This window comes from Mucor velutinosus (genome assembly GCF_035048745.1).
Source record: "Mucor velutinosus strain NIH1002 chromosome Unknown tig00000041, whole genome shotgun sequence".
Lineage (NCBI taxonomy): Eukaryota > Fungi > Mucoromycota > Mucoromycetes > Mucorales > Mucoraceae > Mucor > Mucor velutinosus.
Window position 1 is genome coordinate 527,643 of NW_027041905.1, and position 21,164 is coordinate 548,806.

A 21,164-nucleotide genomic window follows, 5' to 3' on the forward strand; every position below is an offset into this window, starting at 1 on the left:
CTTGTGTTTAGAAACATTAGCGAAATGGACAACAGTAGCATTTAGAATCATCTAGATCTGAAGCGATACCATTCTATGGTTCGGTTAAAACGTAGGCTTTTCTGACACCCCGATAATGCCCTTTCTTCAAATACGCACGATATAATCATTCCCATCTACAAAACACTTTTCAGTTTTGAGCGGACTAGCTTCTAATACCAACAATATTTGGCTCTGCGTCAATGTGCTCAATGCTGGAGCACTGAATGTAGATTAATTGTCCAATACCGAGCTTTGCTTTCAAACAGTAAAGATAAAATTCATCTTTCCCAAGGGGTGCTATAATTACAAACATTGTATTATTCTGTACATGTTTACACTTTAATTTGATACAATAATGCTGCTTCCGATTTTGCAGGATGGATTGCCTTGCACACTCATGCACATTAGATTTCTGGGTGAAATTAGAACCATCAATATATGGTTGTATGCCACTTTATGTAGATCAGATATACCTACTTTTCTTCATATGGCTGGTGGGTTAAAGGTCTCTAATAATACAGTTTTCCTAAATTTTACAGTTCCCCCTGCCATCTAAAACATTTGATTTGCTTCAAAACGTTTGATTTTGCTTCAGTGTTAACAAATGTTAGAGGCTGTACTGCATGTATACGTTTGCATTGCATTCGGTAAATCGGTTTTTTGTCAAGAGGAGTTCTGAAAACTCCCTTGCTGCAGTGAATTTTTGCATCATCTGCTAAGCACTAACTCACTAATCTTCATTTCCATTCTATTGTAACTTTGCACAGAATCAAAACGCGCATTGAATGGCTCTTGGTAAGTATTATGGTAAACTGTGTTTAGATAGGCCATAAAAAAGTAGATACCAAGTATATTCCAATGTTTTGCAATGTAAACAAGCCTTGAAAAAAAAAATCTCAACGAAAAAAGCTGCTGTTCACGCATGATTTACAAACCATACATAAAAGTACCTTTTTGATCTACCGGATCAACAACGTAATAATGAAATCATTCGCCACTAAGCTGCCGCAAGATAAGAGATGGTATAATAAACCAAAAGATATATATAGAGACGTAGAATGTACATTTTATTGCAGATCATTCTCAATGTCAATACAGAAGGATTGTAGCAGTATTCCATCTGCTTCTTTTATCCTTAATTAATATAGTCCTTTTTGTTCGTTGCAATTTTAAAAACGCTCTCTCAAAATCATAGATGCGAGGTATACACATGTGGAAGGTCAACGGAGCTTCAATTTCTGCTGTTCTGAATGAAGATCCATGGCATTCCGAAATCTATCGACCTTAAAATTACGCGTTTCTTGATAGTAGCCACTCTTTCAAACTTATATGAAACTTGTGAAGAATTTAAAGGAGAATTCAATGATACCCATATCATATGTTCGGTGTATATTGTCTAGCTGCTTTTTAATAGGATAGTTTTTGCAATTTTTTCACTTTTTTCAAAAGATTAATCAGTATCTGTCATCAAAACATTTTGTTAAGCATTACTAAACATTGTTGACCAAATAATTTTCTGTTGAATGAGCTATTGCTGGAAGCTCTATCATAATTCTATCATGAAATATTGACAATCTTGTCCTGACCAAAAAATCGTCACCAGATTTTTTGCTTGCTATCACAGGCAGATTTTGAAGAAAAATTCGTGATTTTGCATGACACTCTTTTTTTGACCATATCTCGACAAATACTCACTGGATTCGCACAAAGCAAAGACCGTTCGATAGCTCTACGTTATATCCATTATTATATGAGTGTTTTAGGTACAGGATGTATGTTCCCTTTATGAATTCGTTCAAAATCTTATATTTCATGAGCTACAAGCAGGGAATATTCAATTTCTTTTATATTTATCTATAATAACCATACCATCGTATAGAAAATTGAAAAAGAAACAAAAGTTATTAAGCTTGAAGCTCTTGTTGACTTAGTAAAATCTAGCGGTATGGCCCTTTGAAAATCAGTGATTTGGAACATTTTCCGTCATTACTCATCCATATCACCCTCAATAGCCCCACTTTAAACATGCCCTACTATTCAACCAAGGTACCCTCCTCTACAACTTTTACTACATATACATTTCACATTTATATAATAGTTTAAAAAGTTTTACTAACAGCATTGTTAAGCACAAAGAATAAAAGGATTGCTATATGTAGCTTATTACAAAAAAGGTTCGATATTATAAAAACAAGAAAAGACTTATTTGAATAAGATTGTTATATCAAATGTCATAGCAAGGTCTCACACTAAAGGTTTTAGGCTATTCTTAGGTCCTTTGGGTAAATCATGCTAATCATGATTTACAAATCAATTGTTAGGTAGATAGTAAACCTATTTGTATTATAGTTCATCATCATGCTGTAAACCCTAGCATAATGAAAAGTATATAAATGCATCCTTGGGATGCATTCTCAATAAAAGTGTAATTCTTTGGCAGATTCAATTTTACATTGTATTTTGACATAACAAAGATCAGACACAAAAACTAAAGATTTGTTGATGAAGACAAGAGTTATTCTATTTATACTAAGTTCTGAATGTCAAAGTAGCAATTTATCTTGTACAACGCTTATCACATCTGGTGAACCTCAGCATTTAGATAGCTGGTACATTTGTTGCGGTGAAACTCGACAGCTCTCTGTCTGCTCAAGAAAAGTGGGATCTTATTAAAAAGAAGGCCAAACAGGTTACTATTCAGTTCACCATAACACACGATCATTGGAGGAAGGCTAGAATCAAGACACTGCAAAGTGAAAGGAACAATTTGATACGACGCTACAGACATGACACTACTTGCTTGAGGCTACTGTTGCAGGATGTGGAGAGCGAGCTAGCCAAGTTGCAACAAGAAATCGTGGATATTCAGCTTCTTAAGGCCGGAAAACGATGGCTTGAAAATAGTGAAAAGTCGCCTGGATACTACATAAAGCAGACCAGTAAACAACGCCTTGATCAGCGAACCATCCCCAACTTGAAGCACCACCACCCTCGTACTGGGGTCGGCTATCTCGACAACACTGCCTCTAAGCTGAACGCCGCAGAACGATTCTACCAGAAACTGTACACCGAAGAACGGATAGACTCTACCTGCCTGAACAAAATGCTGAACTACATCGACATCACTCTGTCAGCCGACGATGCCAGCCAGATCACCGCATTAATAGACGACGACGACATTCTGCTAGGGTCTGCTCGAACTCCCAAAGAAAGCAGCCCAGGATTAGATGGTATTGGGTATGAAATCTTATATCTCATTATATCTCACCCTAGCTGCCGAGATCTCGTGCACCAGGTATTCAATAACGCTATCCAGCACGCCAAGTTCCCCAAATCATGGCAGGAATCTTGTATCATCCTTCTGTTTAAGAAAGGGGACCGGAGCGATCTCGCCAATTATCGCCCCATCACATTGATTGCGGTCGACTGCAAAGTCTTTACTTGTATTATGAACTCTCGTGTCATACCAGTAGCCAACAAACTCATCAACCCGTATCAATGCGGCTTCTTGTCAGGTCGATATATCGGTGATCACGGCATGTCTCTCAAAGTAATTATGGATAACGCTTCATCCGCCAGCTGGCGAAATGCAACCAACTTTGTCGAATACACTGGAATCATGCTGGACAACGCCAAAGCATATGACAGAGTCCACCCCCAGTATCTCTCACAAATACTGCGGAAGTTTGGATTTCCACCACAATTCGTCGCCTGCATCCTCAATCTGTTTTTCGATAACTCCATCCATGTCAACATCAACGGTTTTCTGACGAAATCTGCCGCACAACAACGAGGCATTCGGCAAGGTGATAGCATCTCACCTGTCCTATTCAATCTAGCTATCGAACCGTTCCTATTATCCATCATCAACAACCCTGCAATCTTAAGCTATAGTCTTCATCACACCAAACTACCCGAAAATGTGCAGATCCCGTGGGTGTCTCCTGCTCCCGTCAAGGTCTTAGTAGCTTATGCGGATGATGCTCTCACGTATGTTGTAAAATCTCATTCAGAACTAATTGAATTCCAAAGAAGACTTAAGACGTACAACAGGGCCTCCAATGCCAAGATTAACTATGACAAGTCAGTAGCATTTCCCTTGCACGGCGGTAGCATGAAAGGCTCTGAAGGCCTCAGAGTCCAAGATCACATCATCAACCGGCTCAAGATGAAATGGTATGACAGCCACTCTCCCGGGTATATCAAATATCTGGGGTACCCCATCTGGTTCTCCAACCATCAACGTGATGTATATGTGCCTGAACTCCTTGGTAAAGTCAAAGCGGCGGTGGCGATATATAGCCAACGGAATGTGTCTCTGTACGGTAAAGCCAACATCGCCAACAAAATGATTCTATCAAAATTATGGCACGTCATTCGCTACCTCTGGATGTCTCGAAGCAACTGAAGTCCATTATATACCAATTCGTGATGTCTGGCCTCTTCCCGCCACCGAAAGGAAACTCATTTTTCCTACCGCGAGATCAAGGCGGCCTAGGATTGATTGACATTGGAGCTCAACGGCATGCTCTTCAGTTTCGTTATATCAAGATGCTCCTTCAAGGAAACAATGGTTCGGTCCCGGACTTTACCTACCAGCTCCTGACCAACACTCTCCGCCTAGCCCATGACACACCCGATCATGTAGTGCCCCTCTTCTTTAAAGCAGCGAGATACAAGAACACGCTGAATGGGTTCTGTTAAGCACAAAGAATAAAAGGATTATTATTTGTAGCTTATAAAAAATGTTCGATATTATAAAAACAAGAAAAGACTTATTTGAATAAGATCAGACATAAAAACTAAAGATTTATTGATGAAGACAAGAGTTATTCTATTTATACTAAGTTCTGAATGCCAACGTAGCAATTTATTTTGTACAAGGCTTATCACATCTGGTGAACCTCAGTATTTAAATAGCTGAGATACACTTCAATTATCATAGCTTGTCCATGTTGTTGCACAACACAGACATATCTACCCATCAAGAACACCTTAGTCTTTATAGACAGTTGTAGCCCTTCTGGCATAACAAGCATCTCTTCAAAATTAACTTTTTTTTAAAATCAGCTTTTTCTTAACAACCATGCCACCTACGCAAGTTTCAATTGCACCATCGTTTAAAGGGCAAAAAGCTAGTATAGGAACATGCTAGTCTCAAGGCTCTAGCATCAATATTTGGAAAATCGATTTTCGATCGTCCAAACGTTGAAAACCTCAAAATCAAAAAACATTTTGTACATCCAGCAGGTCCTCAAAGGTAAAAAAAAAAAAAATTAGAATCTCGTCAAACTTAAGTATGTTGTAGAATAATGATATTGGAGCAACTTCTTAGTGAAAACATTATATTGGAAATGCATACTTTATGAGATAATCGACATTGGAGATGCTATTTTTAAGCGGGGGAATATGCATGTATCAAATTGGAAAATTTATTGTAATCGAACAAGACAAGCTACAACTGTCTAATTTTGACAACAAGATTTGCCACCATGTCAACTATCCATAGATAATTTGAAAATAGCAAGTTAATATGCCCCTTTTCGTATGCTCCGATTTTTTAAATGCTCAGTCAAATGCATACATGTGTCGCGTACTGATGCGGAAGGTCAACGGAGCTTCAATTTCTGTTGTTCTGAATGATGATCCATGGCATTCCGAAATCTATCGACCTTAAAATTACTTGATTCTTGATAGTAAACACGCCTTCAAACTTATATGAAACTTGCAGAGAATTGCAAGGAAAATACAATGGTATCTATTTCAAATCTCTGGTGTACATTATTCACCTGATATTTGATGAGATAAATTTTGCGACTTTTTCACTTTTTTCAAAAGATTAATCAGTATCTGTCATCAAAACATTTTCTTAAGCATTACTAAACATTGCTGACCAAACAATTTTCTATTGAATGAGCTATTGCTGGAAGCTCTATCATAATTCTATCATGAAATATTGACAATCTTGTCCTGACCAAAAAATCGTCACCAGATTTTTTGCTTGCTATCACAGGCAGATTTTGAACAAAAATCCATGATTTTGCACGATACCCTTTTTTTGGCCGTATCCCAACAAATACTCATCCAATTCGCACAAGATAAAAACAATTCAATAGCTCTACATTATATACATCATAATATGAGGTTTTTAAGTATCAGATGTGCGTTCCCTTTACAAATTTGCTGAAAATCTTATATTTCATGAGCTATGACAGCAGAGAATTTTCAAAACTCAAGTCAGATGCACGATAGAGTATATCCCACAGACGACAGCATTGATTGGGCGGCAAAGTTCTGCTTCTGTAGGTTTAAAGTGGCAGTAAATGTCATTGGCTACACACCCTAGCTTGCATGAATTACAGTAGTCAAACTTGGTATACTCATTAACAAGGTCACTGCTGCTGCTAGCTCTAATTGTCTTCAACCTTCTAAATACTGTAAAATGAGTATCTCTGGCATGTCCCCTAAATGCTTTTCTCAATTTACAGCAGGATTCCCAAGTTTTACAATAGCTGCTGAGATCATCAAGATTTGGTTCTAAATCAATGTGCTTTATCGTAGAGCACCACCACGGACGCTAGATTTTCCAGGACCTTGGAGTATGTTTTGCAGCGTCATGTCTATGAAATGTAGTTTCTTTGAGTCTTCATGTATCCATATGTCTTGTATACTAAGCAACACCCAATTTCTCGTGCAAAATCACTTGAGATTTGGCAGTGTCTTTCTGCTTCAGTTCAACTCTAGTACCAAACTCAGTCATAATTGCATTAACTTGCAATAGATCCCGTTCATCCTTTCAAGTCTGTTTCAAGCTACTTGGCTCACACTTTATCATATGCGTGCTATCCAAGGATTTTTTTGTTTCATTGTAATTGATATGACATATAATAGCTTCATGTTCTATCCAGTGATTTTGAGCATTAGCAATTATCAATGCTATATTTTTGAAGATGCTATACTGGCCAGGATTCAAATTTTGCTTTATCAGAAGCTATTGCTAATAAAACAAGTCCACACTATTGAATGAAAGTATATTTGCCATGCAAACGATATGAGCCCAATGATTTTTTAGTTCCATCACATAATTTACAGTAAAAATTTGGATCAAAAGGATCAGAAAGCAAAGTACATGTTGGGATACTATCCATCTAGCAGCAATTTAGCTCTCTTAGGGGGGGCTTAGTGAGGTGCTGAATGTTTTTTTTTTAAAAACAAATGCTTCTTGTAGCCATATTTCATCAAAAGTGATTTATAGCAACAGCAAAAGTAGTTGTTTAGATCATTTACGTCTGGTTGTTTATCACACTGTCCTTGCGACATGGATAGCTCGCCAATGTTGCCCATCCTATACCTATTTGAGCCACTTGTTCCCTCATTCCTTCACTCACGCGCACCAGTATCAAAGAGCAACTGCGGCTTTTGATGAAAGGTACCACTGTATTTGTTGGATCACAGTAAGTGCCAAGATCAAAGTGAAATTTGACGGCATGAATATTCAATCTCAATCTGTGAAACTTACACCAAAGGCTATTCAATGCCTAATTTGAGGTACGATACGAAAGGTGTCGGTGGCTCCCTTCCTAGTACATAATCATAGAGGTCTCTGACATGACCAACAATGCCAACCTACTCGTGGCGCAATATGTATCAGATCTTGGTCTACCTCTTGAGATCAAGTCTATGGATACACGCAAATTGATCATGAGGCACATGGCAAATCATGAGCACCTCATTTCATTTTACTCCATCAAATCAAATGGTGGCATTCTAAAAAGAACGATTTCATTTGGTGTCCTTATAAACCACGTTTAGATAGTATAGAAAGAAATAAAAGATGTGTTGTGCAAATCAATCATGATAATGGTTACTCAAAGCCAACAGGCAAAAGCGCACATTGGATTTGAAAAAAAAAAAGCCGCAAGGCCTAAATGATTGCCTTTTCCTCTTTTCTTTCTCGTTTCTTTTTTTATATATACACTTTTCCCCTTGTTCTTCCCTCCTATTTTTTATTTGTTAATACAGCACTCATTTGTGTGCCCTTGAACTAACGGTACATCCATACGCTTTTTATCGTCATCTAGTTCTACTTCCTGGGCATCGCATCGTATGGATAACAGCAACAAAAGATACTCTCATGACAGTGCCTGTGATTCTGTCGCTGGTGATGAATCAAACAATATACCATATTTCAAAGCCAGAGATGATGCCTCCATCTACTCTATGAATTCAACAACAAGCTCCATGTTTAGCACATCGAGTCGATTGAGCAAAATACCCAACGCTGTGAAATCCTCCATGAAATATCTGGTCAGACGCAACAAGAATAAGTCCAACGAGACAACATCTACATCCACTGCGACAACGGATCATGAAACCTTTTCATCTAAATTAAAGAGGACAACGATCAATTTCAGCCTGTTTTCACGTAAATCACCCGACGTAATACCCACATCCACCGCAAGCTCTACTTTGTTTCATCAAAAACCACGATCCAGAGAGGCAAGCGACACACACAAGAAATCCAACCGACGCAACAGTGTAGTGGATGTATATAAAAAGGACAATGACAATGTGGTGGTAGGCAGTTTACTGTTTGGTAAGCAGGTGGATGATTTAGAGTTCATGGTACACGAGGAGCAAGCTGTATCCGATTCAAAAAGCGAAAAACTATCACCAAAGCCCAAGAAGGAAGAGCCCTGGATACGTCAAAGAGCAAAATCGTGTCAGGAAAATAAGACGCCCATGCTGCGTCAACTAGCCACTAAAAATTCATCGTGCAATTTACCCGAATCTGACAGTATACCATATAAATCAAGCAAACCCATCAAGTCTGATCTGCCTTTATTCAAGGGGCTGGTCACTACCACATTGACAACATTACATACCCGGCTAAGCAACGAATGCGATCGAGCACTTTCATTGGTGCTATTAGCCAACAGCAACAATAACAATGCCGATATACAACAAGCAAACAAAAATATACCACAAGAGCAGCTATTGTCCATTTTATCTGATCTGCGCAAAATGACAGAAATGGTCAACTGGGATCAGCAGCCCGTCGACAAGGACGAGATCAAATCGAATTTGCAGACATTGGAGGACACGGTGTCCATGCAGGAAATGACGATTGCTATTGTCAAGGATGTTGTGTCCACCATGAAGCAGATCATGAATCAGTGTATATGTCAATACTACAAGGTGGTCGAAAAAGCCATTGTCATACCTTCCAAGGGGTACAAGATTGAAGGGATCAACAAGTACGGATCGACAAACTCGGCATTGATGGTTCGAGATGAGGCGGTGGATTATTCTAAGGCACTGATTGATCACAAAGACACAGAGGCACATTGGTACAGAACTTTTTTCCGTCCGGACGACGACACCAACGAGATACACACATTTTTCGGCTACTACAAGAGTGGTGATCCGGTCCTGATATCGATACAGGTGGAGCAGGAGCAGGGATCAGACAAGCGACAATACCGAATCATCCACCGCACCAAAGAAGCGATGGATCAAAGAAAAATAATCCAAGATTCATTCCTCTTGAGTGCGCCAACGACGTCTGACATAGCATCACCACCTGCCGCCGCTGCTACCACGATCCAAGAGTCCACTTGGAAAACCATCATAGAAACAACGGTGCCTGACATTTCATTTCAGGATTTGGTAAGAATGAGCAAAGATCAGCTGCTATCCAGTGGCATACATGAAGAATTAGTGCGATTAGACGAAACATCGCTGCACACACGGTACAAATTTGGCGTACTACTGATCCAGCCGGGCCAAACAAAGGAAGAAGATTGGTTTTCCAATCAGCACACAGACGAGCTGGAAGCATTTCTCAACATCATTGGTAGAAAAGTGGCATTGAAAGGATACACTGGCTGGGCAGCAGGGTTAGATACCAAAAGTAAGAGCGGGGTTCATCCTGTAGAGAGAGAGAGAGAGTAAACAGCATGATTAATAATGTTGCCTTTTAGGTGGTGATTCCGGAGAATACACATATACAAATGCTTGGAATGAAAACATACTTGCCTATCATGTATCCACTTTGATACCCTCTAAACCTGGTGACAAACAACAAATCCAGAGAAAGCGACATATAGGCAATGGTATTTATGCATATACAAACACACGCACACGTAATCATGACATGCGACTAACTAGCATAAAAGACATTGTTTGCATTGTCTTTGTCCAGGGCAATCAGCCATTCAACCCAACCGCCATCAAATCCCAGTTTCTACATGTATTTATCATTGTGCACCAAGAGACCATCATGGCTCAAGTTGTGTATCGAGTGGAAATTGTGTCTGTGCAAGACGTCCCTGATTTCGGACCACCGCTACCAGAGAAATCGGCCATTTTCAACAATAAGAAAGAATTGGAACAATTTCTGATTGCTAAATGTAAGTTACGTTGCAAACACACTGATTTGGTATAGCTCAAGAAATACTGAACTATGATAGTGGTGAATGCCGAGTATGCAGCATTCAAATCACCCAAGTTTGCAGTGCCAATGAACCGCGCTCGAGAGGGCATCTTTACCAACCTGGTGGAGAAGGGGTACAAGCTCGCTCTGGAAGAGATGCAAACGGAAGAGAGTGTACATGTCCGAAAGCACTCCAAATCAGCGTCCAGTTCCTCCTCGCAAAGCAGTTTCAACAGTATCCCAAGTCCATCCAAGTCCACCATCATCCGCGAGATTTCAGAGAACATTGTTGGCTTGGGCCGAAGAAGAAGTACCCAAGACTTGAATGATAGACCCAAATCCACAGGCAGCAATAGCATGAAACATTTTCAAAAAGGATCAAGAAAGTTTACTGAAGGTATGTTTATATTTGTTGTTGTTGTTGTTGTTGTATAAATTTTGATCAAATATGCTTATATTAAAAATTCTTCAACATATAGGATCCAAACGGAGTCATTCGGAGCAGGATCTCTTGGATATGACAATAGCTGGATCAAACGAAACGCCAGCGACAAAGACGAGTTTCAAGAATCGTATATTGACGTCCATTCCTGGGTTTGGCAGTAGTAGTAGCACGGGTGCCAATCATCATCACCAACAGCAACAACAACAACAACAACAAATGATGGAAAATGATAAATAAAAATGTTTGCGCACAGACAAATCAAAGGGGAATATGCTAGGGAATGGGAGGTTATAAACGGTTTAATTAGGGTTTTCTCACTTTTTTTTTTTTTTTTTTTTTTTTTATACAACAACAACATTCTATAGCACATTTACATACACAAAGCAACACTTACTTTTTTTTTTTTTTTTTTTTTTTCCCGCCAAACCCACATATTTAGTCATATTGGATTTCATCCGTTGTATATAAATATCCAGTGATGTTGGGTTGACCACAAAGACATTTCTTGTTTTTTCGACACCATCTTCCCTGTACATTTTTCTCTTTTGTGTAATATAAATGTCATCGCCATCATCATCATCCACATGCTCATCTATAGAGGACTTTTATCAGCACAATAGCAGCTCCACCCCCACCGCCACCTCCAATAATAACGACGCCAATGATGGACTCATGCATGAATACCAGCAATTTCCATCAATAGAAGAGTTCAACAGCATTGTCAATGGCTACTTGCAAAATCTATCCTCCAAGAAGCGAGACAAAGCACTGGTGGACAGCCATCGATACTCATTGATATTGCAAGTGCTCAAAGATCCTCGCAACACAGCCATTTCCACTGCTCAGTTTCGATTCTGGGTCAAGAAGATGTTTCGCTTAACTACCACCGACCATATGGAGTTTGTGTGCCATGACAATAAACCTGTGGCTACTCGAGAAGACATTTACAACATCCTGATCATTGCACATAAAGAAGCGCATCATGGTGGCAGAGATAAAACATCGGCGTTGGTGCGCAAAAGATACTCCTGGATACCCAAAGAGCTGATTGCTCGTTTTGTAAGGCATTGCCCATTCTGTATCTCGAGGCGCAATGGATGTCAGCAATCTTCGTCGTCGGCATCCTCTGCTTCAGCTGCTGCTGCTGCTGCTGCTGCTACTGCTGCCATGATGTCCAAAGCATCTCTCCCCATCTATACACCTCCTTCACCGCTTTGTAGCAATGCCCTGAATGATTTCTTTCGTCGTCCGCATCGAACACTATCGTCGTCTGGTGTAAAGCGAAAAAGATACTCGCCTTACAGTAATCATCACTATAGCCCTGCCTTGATATCAATGGCTGCTACTGTAGCTACGTCTGCTGCTGCTGCTGCCGTCGCTTCCACTTTTATATGCTCTTCTCATTCGGCAACACCTACACCACAAGACGACACAGATTTTGATTTCTTTTACGGCCATCATCACCCACAACATGATCAACCAAGCGCCACCAAAAACTTGTTTAGCAATAGCAGCGACTCTTATACCTATCTACTACAGCAGCAACAGCAAGGCAGCACAACACATTCAGTGACCACCGCCGCCTCTGTTGCTACTGCTGCTGCCATGGCTGCTGTCAACTCGTCTCAACACCGTCACCACCACCACCACCCTCATCATCAAATGCCATCATCGCCTACATCCATTTCATCCGATTCATCCGTGCAACAGCAAGACTTCAATGCCACGTTTCAATCAGCAATAGCTGCTGCTGCTGCTATCGCTGCGAATAGCAATGATGACAGCAAGTTCTTTGTAGACTCTCCTCCTCCTTCCTCCTGCTCCACGTCAGATGATGCCTCCTCCATGGATGCTGTTACTAATAATATTCCCAGTCCTGATTCCTTTTCAGAGCATTGTAAGCTCATGAAGCAATTAATTGAATGATATCAAATAGACATGAATAAAAAGTACATATACCAGAAATGAATCTAGTTTGAGACGGTGAGGGTGCCAATTGGCTAGACGAAATGTAAATTATCAGCAATTGAATTTGGAATACATGGTTCAAGCATGGCAGACACGGCAAAGATGGTGTATAGACATCCTTCATATGGATCAGCTGTCAGATTTCCTACTCATAGAGCATGCTATTCGGGCTTGCATGCTTCCACAGTTGAGCGTTGATAATGAGTTGACCACTGAACGAAGCTAAGCTTTTTCTTTAGACAGTTGAGCCATGTCATGCTCATTTCATGGCATTGGAAAAGCTCTGTAGATGACATGATGCCAATCCTTGTAGATCAAGAAATGCCATCATCTCACCAAGCCATCATTTTGTCAGTCAGATACAGAAATGACGAAACCATTCGTCACTGTAGTATGGATATGATGTCTGTCTGTCTCTCTTTTTTATGCACGCTCTACTTGAAAAAAAAAAAAATTCTGATGATGATATTTGCTTCCACTGTAGCAGCCGGATTTTGACCTTTTTGGATTGGTTGACTTTGACCAGCCTACACTTATTGGATGCAGCAATTAAGGGAGCACGAACGGGCGATGATGAGCATCAAATATCATCGGGGATTACGACCATCTCTACACAGCATTTGGTTTTGTATAATGCATCTTTTTTTTTTTTTTTTTTTTTGTCTTGTCTCTCTCTCTTTTTTTTTTTTTTTTTTCTTTTTCTGTTTTCAATCCTAAAGCATTGCAAGGAGATCTTTTTATTACGACTATATATACACAGTGTAAGCTATTTCCTCAAGTGATTTCGCAGCATGTTGATTGAATCGCCTCCCTTTTTTTTTTTTTTTTTTTTTTTTTTCTTTAGAAATAGACAAGCCATTCAATGATAAAAGGAATAAAAGTTGCTGTAAGTCATCGTCTTGTTATCGCATGATTAAATGAACGCTAACATGGCATCTCTCTTGACAGCTTTTCAAAGGCAAACAACAACACCAACACCAACAACAACAACAACAGCATCAGCAAAAAGACTCGATTAAATCTATAGATTCACACAGTAATACTGCCATGTCATCCCCTACCATTACACCTGAAGCATTATCGTCCACAAACACCAATTCCTCACCATCATCCTCTCCCTCGAAAAAATCGAAATCGTCTAATAATAGTAATTCATCTCCCAAGTTAAGCAAGTCGTCCAATGGACAAAACAAGTCGTCTATCCTGTCTCGAGCGTCCATTCAAAACATGTTACCTACCACAAGCACTTCGACGACTACTGCAGATACACCAACGATATCTGTCGAACCAAACGCAATGGTGAGTTTATATAGACGAAGCGCACGTAGAGTCATTGACAATCTTGATAGTCTTCAGCAACAGCGACAGCAGCAGCAGCAACGGCGTCCGCATCATCGAAATCATCGTCTACATCCACCTCATCCTCCCATCAAAAACACTCATTCCTCAACAGTAACAACAACACATCATCCAAAAAGAACCAACATACAACTACCACCAAAGACGGCACTGCGGTTGTCCCCAAGCAGCCCTCCAACAGCGCCATGGCATGGTTGAAAGGAGCGTCCAAAGACACAATTCCTATTGGCAAAGTACCTCGACGACAAAAATCATCCAGATTTCATGTGTACGATAAAGTAACGTTGGAAAAATTGCCGTCATTCAAAGAAGTAGCGCCTGCCAAACGAACAGAACTCTTCCTCAAGAAATTAGCACAATGTCAAGTACTGTTTGATTTCAGTGATCCCTCCTCGGACCTCAACGGCAAGGAAATCAAGCGACAGGCGCTGCAAGACATGCTGGAATACGTAGCCACCACCAAAGGTGCATTGACTGATGCAGTCTATCCAGATGTAGTAAAAATGGTAATTGCATGTTAGGTTTCCAGAGAGAGAGAGAGCGAGAGAGAGAAAGAGAAACTCACTTTGAAAAAAAAAAAAACATAGTTTTCTGCGAATCTATTCCGCACAATACCACCTCCTATCGACAGAGAAGAAGGATACGATCCAGAAGAAGACGAACCCACACTGGAAGCAGCTTGGCCACATTTGCAACTCGTGTACGAATTCTTCTTGCGATTTGTGGAATCACCAGATTTCAATGTGCATGAAGCCAAAAAGTACCTTGACCAGAAATTCATACTGCATCTACTCGAGCTATTCGACAGCGAAGATCCGCGTGAGCGAGATTTCCTAAAGACCACGCTGCATCGACTATATGGAAAATTCCTCAACCTGCGAGCCTACATTCGAAAATCCATCAACAATATCTTTTTCCAGTTTATTTATGAGACGGAAAGTTTCAATGGCATTGCGGAATTGCTGGAGATCCTGGGAAGCATCATCAACGGATTTGCACTGCCCTTGAAGGAGGAACACAAAACCTTCTTGATCCGCGTCCTGATGCCGTTGCATAAACCAAGCTGCTTGACAACATATCATCCTCAACTGGCTTACTGTGTGGTGCAGTTCTTGGAGAAGGATCCTACACTGACAAAGCCCGTGGTGGATTGTTTGCTGCGCTACTGGCCCAAGGTGAACAGCGCCAAGGAGGTCATGTTTCTGAACGAAATTGAAGAAATCCTCGACATCATTGACAGCAGCGAGTTTCCCAAAGTCTGTGTGCCCATCTTCGAAAAGATCGCTCAGTGTGTCTCTAGTTGTCATTTTCAAGTTGCAGAGCGGGCTCTCTATCTCTGGAATAACGATTTCATTGTGAATTTGATGCATGATCATGTAAAGACCATCATGCCAATCATGTTTAAACCACTGTACACATTCTCGCAACAGCATTGGAATAGAACGATTCACGGACTGGTGTATAATGCGCTCAAGATATTCATGGATATGGATCCACAGCTATTTGATCAATGCACTTATTATTACAAGAACAACGAAAAAAAGTAAGTTTTTTTTTTGCAACATGTATCTCAATTCTGAGGATTCTCACATACAAACTTGCATGTATGTAGGGTGGAAGAGCTACAAAAAGATCGAGAGATCGCATGGCACAGCGTAAAACAAGCTGCCGAGAAAAACCAACAGCAGGGCCCAGCACAGTCATCATCGTAGCCATTAGAAACGCTGATAATAAATCACTCCTCTTTAGAATTGTTTAATAATAATAATAATAATAATAAAAAAAAAGTCTAATAATAATTATCTTCGGTTGCATCCATTCTCATGCCTAATCTTGCTGCCTTGAATCTGGACATCTTTTTGGGTGCCACTTCTTGCTGCTCTTCTTCCTCTTCTTCTTGCTGTTGCTGCTTCTTTTTAGGCAATGGCAAGTCCTCTTCAATGACCTCAAATTCAGGCTTTGTCGCAAAAGAAAAGCCGCCAGTAGCTGCAAGCATGCTCTGTCTCTTTTGTTGGTAGCTAGAGGTGATTTCTTTCAAATCCATGTCATCCTCGACTTGCTCCAGATCCACAGGTGCAATGTCTCGTTCCATGACAGCTCCCTTCATGATCTTGTTGTCTAGCTTATTCTTTCTGGCTACAATGATCCCATTGGGCTTTTCCTCTTCTTCTTCTTCATCATCATCATCATCATCATTGTATTGCTTCACCATGGGTATCAATGCTTCACTACCGTCATTGGGTCGATAAAATGCTTCCGATCTATCACGAGCCACTTTGATCAGTTCATTCAAATCGACTTGATTTCCACTTGCAGCGTCCTCATCGTCGTCAAGCGAGGGATAGTCATCGACCATGTCGCCTTGCGTGTGCTTGATCGCGTTGAATATGTCGGCAGGAGATCTTATCTTTTGTTTTAATACAGTTGATTTTTTGGCATCCGTCTTCATGGGTTGGGTGTAACTCAATGTTTCAGCGACAACGGATGGTGCAGAGGTATAATCATGATCACGGACGTCTGTATTGGCATCCCAAGTAACGGATCGCTTGGGTTTGATACGATCAGCAGCCAAGGGGGGAGCTGTGGTAGTAGCAGGCTCCTTCACGTCTGGCTTGGATTGGGCTCTTTGCAGCTTAAATCGAGACATTTTTCTAGGCTTATGGCTACTGACAGAGGCCACCTGGGGAATACCTTGATTGACCTTTTTGCTCTCTGTACGCATCAGTTGCTCGTCTTGTTCTTGTTCTTCTGACGTCTTCTTCTCGGATGGGGTTGCAGTGGCGGTGGCTGGAGAATGAGTTGTCCCCGCAACAGAAGGGATAGTAACTAATTCCTTGACAGGTGCGTTGGACACAGGAGGAGTAGCAGTGGGTGTGGCAGATGTTGAGGGTCTGTCTTTTTGTTCTTGACGCAGCAATTTGAATTTTGAAAACTTCTTTTTGGGAGTTTCATTGCTGGATGGTTCGACAAGAGCGGGTGTTGCTGATTCAGTGATGGGCGCTTGTGCTAATGGCGATGACTCTTTGACAGCTGCAATGCTGTTCTTCTTTTCCTGTTGAGCAAGCTTAAACTTTGACATTTTCTTGGGGGCAGTTGATGGGGTTTCAGCAGGAGCAGCAACAGGCTGTTCAATGGATTCCTTGACCTTCTTCTTTGTAATGACTTTGGGCGTGCTCTTTTCATACTCTTCTGTGTCTTCGTCATCGGCAATCTCTCTCAAAGTAGCAGCGGGAGGCACTTGTGGAGGCAATTCGTCATAGCAAGTAAAGTCTTCCTGATCCACAACGCCATCCAAAGGATATTGCTCGTCATCTCCAAATCGATCAAACATGTTGTCTGAAATCTCGGTATCGTAGCGATCGTCGTCTTCATCCTCTTCATCGTCGCTAAAATCATCGGTCAATTCATCACTGTCTTCGTCGATTGGAGGCGTCGTTTTCTTCTTTTCTGTAGCAGCAGAAGCAGCAGCAGCAGCAGCAGAGCCCATCTGCTTTGTACTTGCGCCTCCTCCTTCTTCTTCTTCCTCTTCTTCCTCTTCCAATTCTCGTAATAGATCAAACAAAGCTTTATTTTCGTCGTTCTTGTCCGCCTTTTTCTTTCTCTCATCTGCCTCTGCCATCATTTTACGTGCACGCAACACAGATTCTGGGAGTTGATTTGAAGGCGGTTGAGGCGCCTTTTTCTTTTCTTCCAGTAGCTTTTTTTGTTTCAAGGCTTCTTCTTTCTCATCTATAGGTGGTAACTCTTCTCTAATTTCCATGATGGGCAAGCCCTCTTCGTTCATCTATTTTTCCAAAGAGATCATGTCAGTATTTTAAAGCTAAACATCGTTCTGACTACCCAGGTAGATCTGCCGCTTTTGGCAAGTCTATATATGCATTCAATCATCGACTTTAACAACTGACAGATCTGTGCTTTCGCAAGAATTGATTTGAGTAACACTATCCATTTGACATGGATGCACAGCATCAATAGGAAGCACGTCTGCATGAAATAGCACATGTTTCATGGCAGCGCTTTGATTGCATATATATCCTCTAAAAGCGATAGATTCTCCACACGGCTGTCGTTTGTTTCAGTTACCTGAGGATCTGATGTCGAGAGAGCACCTGCATCCAAAATCGAGTCTTTCTTGGCCTTGAAACTATTCAATTGCGCTTCCACCAACCTCAAATTCTCATCAACAACTGCCAAAGGATGAGCCTCCACCGCAACTACACAAAGCGATCGATATCTTACCCTGTCTACGACGTCCCAAAATTTCAACGGCTTGTTTGGCAGAGCGTTCTGCATAATATTGATCACCCAACAACACGAGGATTTCATTCGTATGAATCAATTTTCCTGGCATGAAGGCGAGTTTTCCCATTGGTATCTAAACAACAATAAATTAGCTACATATCGGATGGTAGACCGAGATTCATGTCAGTTGATATACCATGGCACTTTTAGTTGTGTTATCAGGCAATGTTTTGAGCTGGTTTTCCAATGCATCGTAATCTGTCTTGTAATCAGACCAGCGTTGATACTCTTGCTCCAATGCATTCAATTGCTCAGAGAGTTTTGTAGTAATCAAGTTTATTTGGCTTGATAAATCGGCCATTCTTATATGTGTAAGGATTGAAAAAGTGTTAAAGATAAATGATTTTTCAGTTTGCGCGAATTAATGCTGTCTGCCATCATTTTACTCTTAATCCAAGCCACTCATATCCTTTTTTCAGCTCGAGTTGAATATCCCAGTGAACATGCTCACTTTTTTTTTTTCTTTCTTTTTTTTCACACACGAAATCTTTCTTGTTCTTTTATTCCCTCATCATACTTTCTTTGGAAAGGATCTACTTGACATTTCAACCCTTATAAGAACAAGAAATATGTTGCCAGCCGGGTATGTATCATTTATAGTAACATCTACACTTTTTTGTAACTAAAAAAGAAATTAACTATTTCTATAATAGTCAAAAAAGACAAAATGAGACTTTGGACCAAGATGCCATTGATTCAGATGATTCAGAGCAGAAGCCAGTAAAGCGTAATGGTAGAAGAAAGATCAAGATTGAATACATTGAAGACAAGAACCGCAGACACATTACATTTTCCAAACGTAAAGCTGGTATCATGAAGAAGGTAATGTTCTTTTTTGGGACGGGGGACGAGATGGATATATCAAAACTCAACTTACCATTCACACTACCTATTTTAGGCATACGAATTATCTACTCTCACTGGCACTCAAGTCTTATTGTTGGTGGTTTCTGAAACTGGTCTTGTCTATACATTTACCACAACAAAGTTGCAACCTATTGTCACGAAGCCTGAAGGTAAAAATCTCATTCAAGCTTGTTTGAACACGCCTGACCCTTCAATGCCTGAGGTAAGTTTCACGTTCAAGTACGCGTTTCTGTGTTTCTCATTCGGCATGATTCTTTGACACAGATGAATGCGGAAAATAAATTGGAAGACGGTAACTATATGTCTCAAAATGCAAATGATATTGGCAATGTTAGTAATACATCTCCGACTCCTATTGTTAATCGTATTCCAGAAGATACCTCCCAACATGTAAGATTGAAAGCTGTAAAATTTGAATTTGATATTGATTGTGCATGTATCGTTTAGCAATCATCACCTCAAACAACGTCATCTCAGAGCCCTATGATGCAGTCTGCTGCACCTAACGTCATGAGACAGAACATGGTTGTGCCTCCCATGGCTGCTACTGCTACTGCTGTTGCGTTAGGCAATGTGAACAATCCTCAACAGCAACAAAGTGGTGGGCCTGGAAATTATTCCCAATCCAATCAACCTCCCCATCATCAACATCATCAGCCTCCTCCTCCTCCTCAAATGGGTAGCATGGCTCAATATAACCAACAGAGATATCCCACTCATCCTGGTTACAATGGTAGCAATTTACCTCAACCAAACCAACCTTACCCTCCACCTCAACATAACCAACAAGCACAATCACAATATGGAGGTCCTCAACCACTCTATTACCAACAGCCACCTCAGCATCCTCCTCAACACCCATCTCAGCAACAACAAAATTCTTCCAACGGTCCTCCTCCACTTGGATATTGGTCTTTTAACGATCAACAACAGCAAGGTAATGCTGGCAACTCCTCTGCTGCCAATCCTCCTCCTCAGCAACAACAACAACAACAACAGCAACAGGTCGCACAAGGCGCTGTCAAGGCAGAACGTCCATAAGTCGCATAATCTACCTGAAAATCAAACCAAAAAATAAAATAAAATGAAATGATTGCTTTTGAGGTTTTTTTTTTTTCTTAAAGAAAGGGCCTGGATGTCGTCTTTACGTTTATAGTATTGTATCTCGCAATGATGGTTGTCCTGGATAAAAGTAGTAGCAATGGCATTTCGATGTCAAAATGATATGCAGATCAATTTAATTCATTTACCGCTCAGGACAAGCATTTGATTGGTCTAATATTTCTACCCTGCCCATGATCGATTTAAAGCAACATCATGCCATAAAATACAATTGGAATGATGTTAGACATGACTAACTACTGAATACTCAACTGCGAGCTAGATTTACGGTGACACAATGCTTTTCTACTTTTGTATGCATGCATTAACAAAACAGATCAGCCACTGCAAAATAAATACACCCACGGCTGCTTAGCAGCATTCATCTTACGATACCAACGATGTTTGCTAAGCCTGTAGTATTGTAAAACAGAAAAGCAGATATATTTAGCAGCCTTATATCGTGACCTAAATAATATTGAACAACAGCAGTCATTCATTCTCATGAACCCATGTGTTGGCATTGGCTATTTCATCATCATCATCATCATCATCATCATCGTCCTATCACCAATACTACACATCTACTTTACCATGCCATCCTTAAAATCCCATTGCAATTCCATTGAGAAAGCAAGACCTAAAAGGCAGTTAACTAGCATCTCA

General features: G+C 40.5%; 7 protein-coding genes across 7 annotated transcripts; 5 read left to right on the forward strand and 2 right to left on the reverse strand.

Moving 5' to 3' along the window:
* Positions 1–2,523: 2,523 nt before the first annotated feature.
* Positions 2,524–4,429, forward strand: ATC70_000336 (uncharacterized protein; the record flags this gene model as incomplete). Its single annotated transcript, XM_064819754.1, has 2 exons — positions 2,524–2,569; positions 2,628–4,429. The coding sequence occupies 2 exons, from the start codon at positions 2,524–2,526 to the stop codon at positions 4,427–4,429; spliced, it is 1,848 nt and encodes a 615-aa protein (XP_064683674.1).
* Positions 4,430–8,127: 3,698 nt separating this feature from the next.
* ATC70_000337 (uncharacterized protein) lies at positions 8,128–11,138 on the forward strand (the record flags this gene model as incomplete). The annotated part of the gene is made up of 5 exons (XM_064819755.1): positions 8,128–9,934; positions 10,005–10,136; positions 10,200–10,433; positions 10,494–10,853; positions 10,936–11,138. 5 exons carry the CDS (start codon positions 8,128–8,130, stop codon positions 11,136–11,138), a joined length of 2,736 nt encoding a protein of 911 aa, XP_064683675.1.
* Positions 11,139–11,459: 321 nt separating this feature from the next.
* On the forward strand, positions 11,460–12,827 carry MCM1_2 (transcription factor of the MADS box; the record flags this gene model as incomplete). Its single annotated transcript, XM_064819756.1, has 1 exon — positions 11,460–12,827. One exon carries the CDS (start codon positions 11,460–11,462, stop codon positions 12,825–12,827), a length of 1,368 nt encoding a protein of 455 aa, XP_064683676.1.
* Positions 12,828–13,731: 904 nt separating this feature from the next.
* Positions 13,732–15,940, forward strand: KIN2_1 (Serine/threonine-protein kinase; the record flags this gene model as incomplete). The annotated part of the gene is made up of 5 exons (XM_064819757.1): positions 13,732–13,755; positions 13,818–14,168; positions 14,219–14,734; positions 14,816–15,771; positions 15,841–15,940. The coding sequence occupies 5 exons, from the start codon at positions 13,732–13,734 to the stop codon at positions 15,938–15,940; spliced, it is 1,947 nt and encodes a 648-aa protein (XP_064683677.1).
* A 77-nt stretch (positions 15,941–16,017) lies between these two features.
* On the reverse strand, positions 16,018–18,012 carry ATC70_000340 (uncharacterized protein; the record flags this gene model as incomplete). Its single annotated transcript, XM_064819758.1, has 1 exon — positions 16,018–18,012. One exon carries the CDS (start codon positions 18,010–18,012, stop codon positions 16,018–16,020), a length of 1,995 nt encoding a protein of 664 aa, XP_064683678.1.
* A 636-nt stretch (positions 18,013–18,648) lies between these two features.
* Positions 18,649–18,831, reverse strand: ATC70_000341 (uncharacterized protein; the record flags this gene model as incomplete). The annotated part of the gene is made up of 1 exon (XM_064819759.1): positions 18,649–18,831. The coding sequence occupies one exon, from the start codon at positions 18,829–18,831 to the stop codon at positions 18,649–18,651; it is 183 nt and encodes a 60-aa protein (XP_064683679.1).
* Positions 18,832–19,099: 268 nt separating this feature from the next.
* Positions 19,100–20,438, forward strand: ATC70_000342 (uncharacterized protein; the record flags this gene model as incomplete). Its single annotated transcript, XM_064819760.1, has 5 exons — positions 19,100–19,113; positions 19,184–19,352; positions 19,429–19,599; positions 19,662–19,787; positions 19,845–20,438. The coding sequence occupies 5 exons, from the start codon at positions 19,100–19,102 to the stop codon at positions 20,436–20,438; spliced, it is 1,074 nt and encodes a 357-aa protein (XP_064683680.1).
* Between the last annotated feature and the right edge of the window lie 726 nt (positions 20,439–21,164).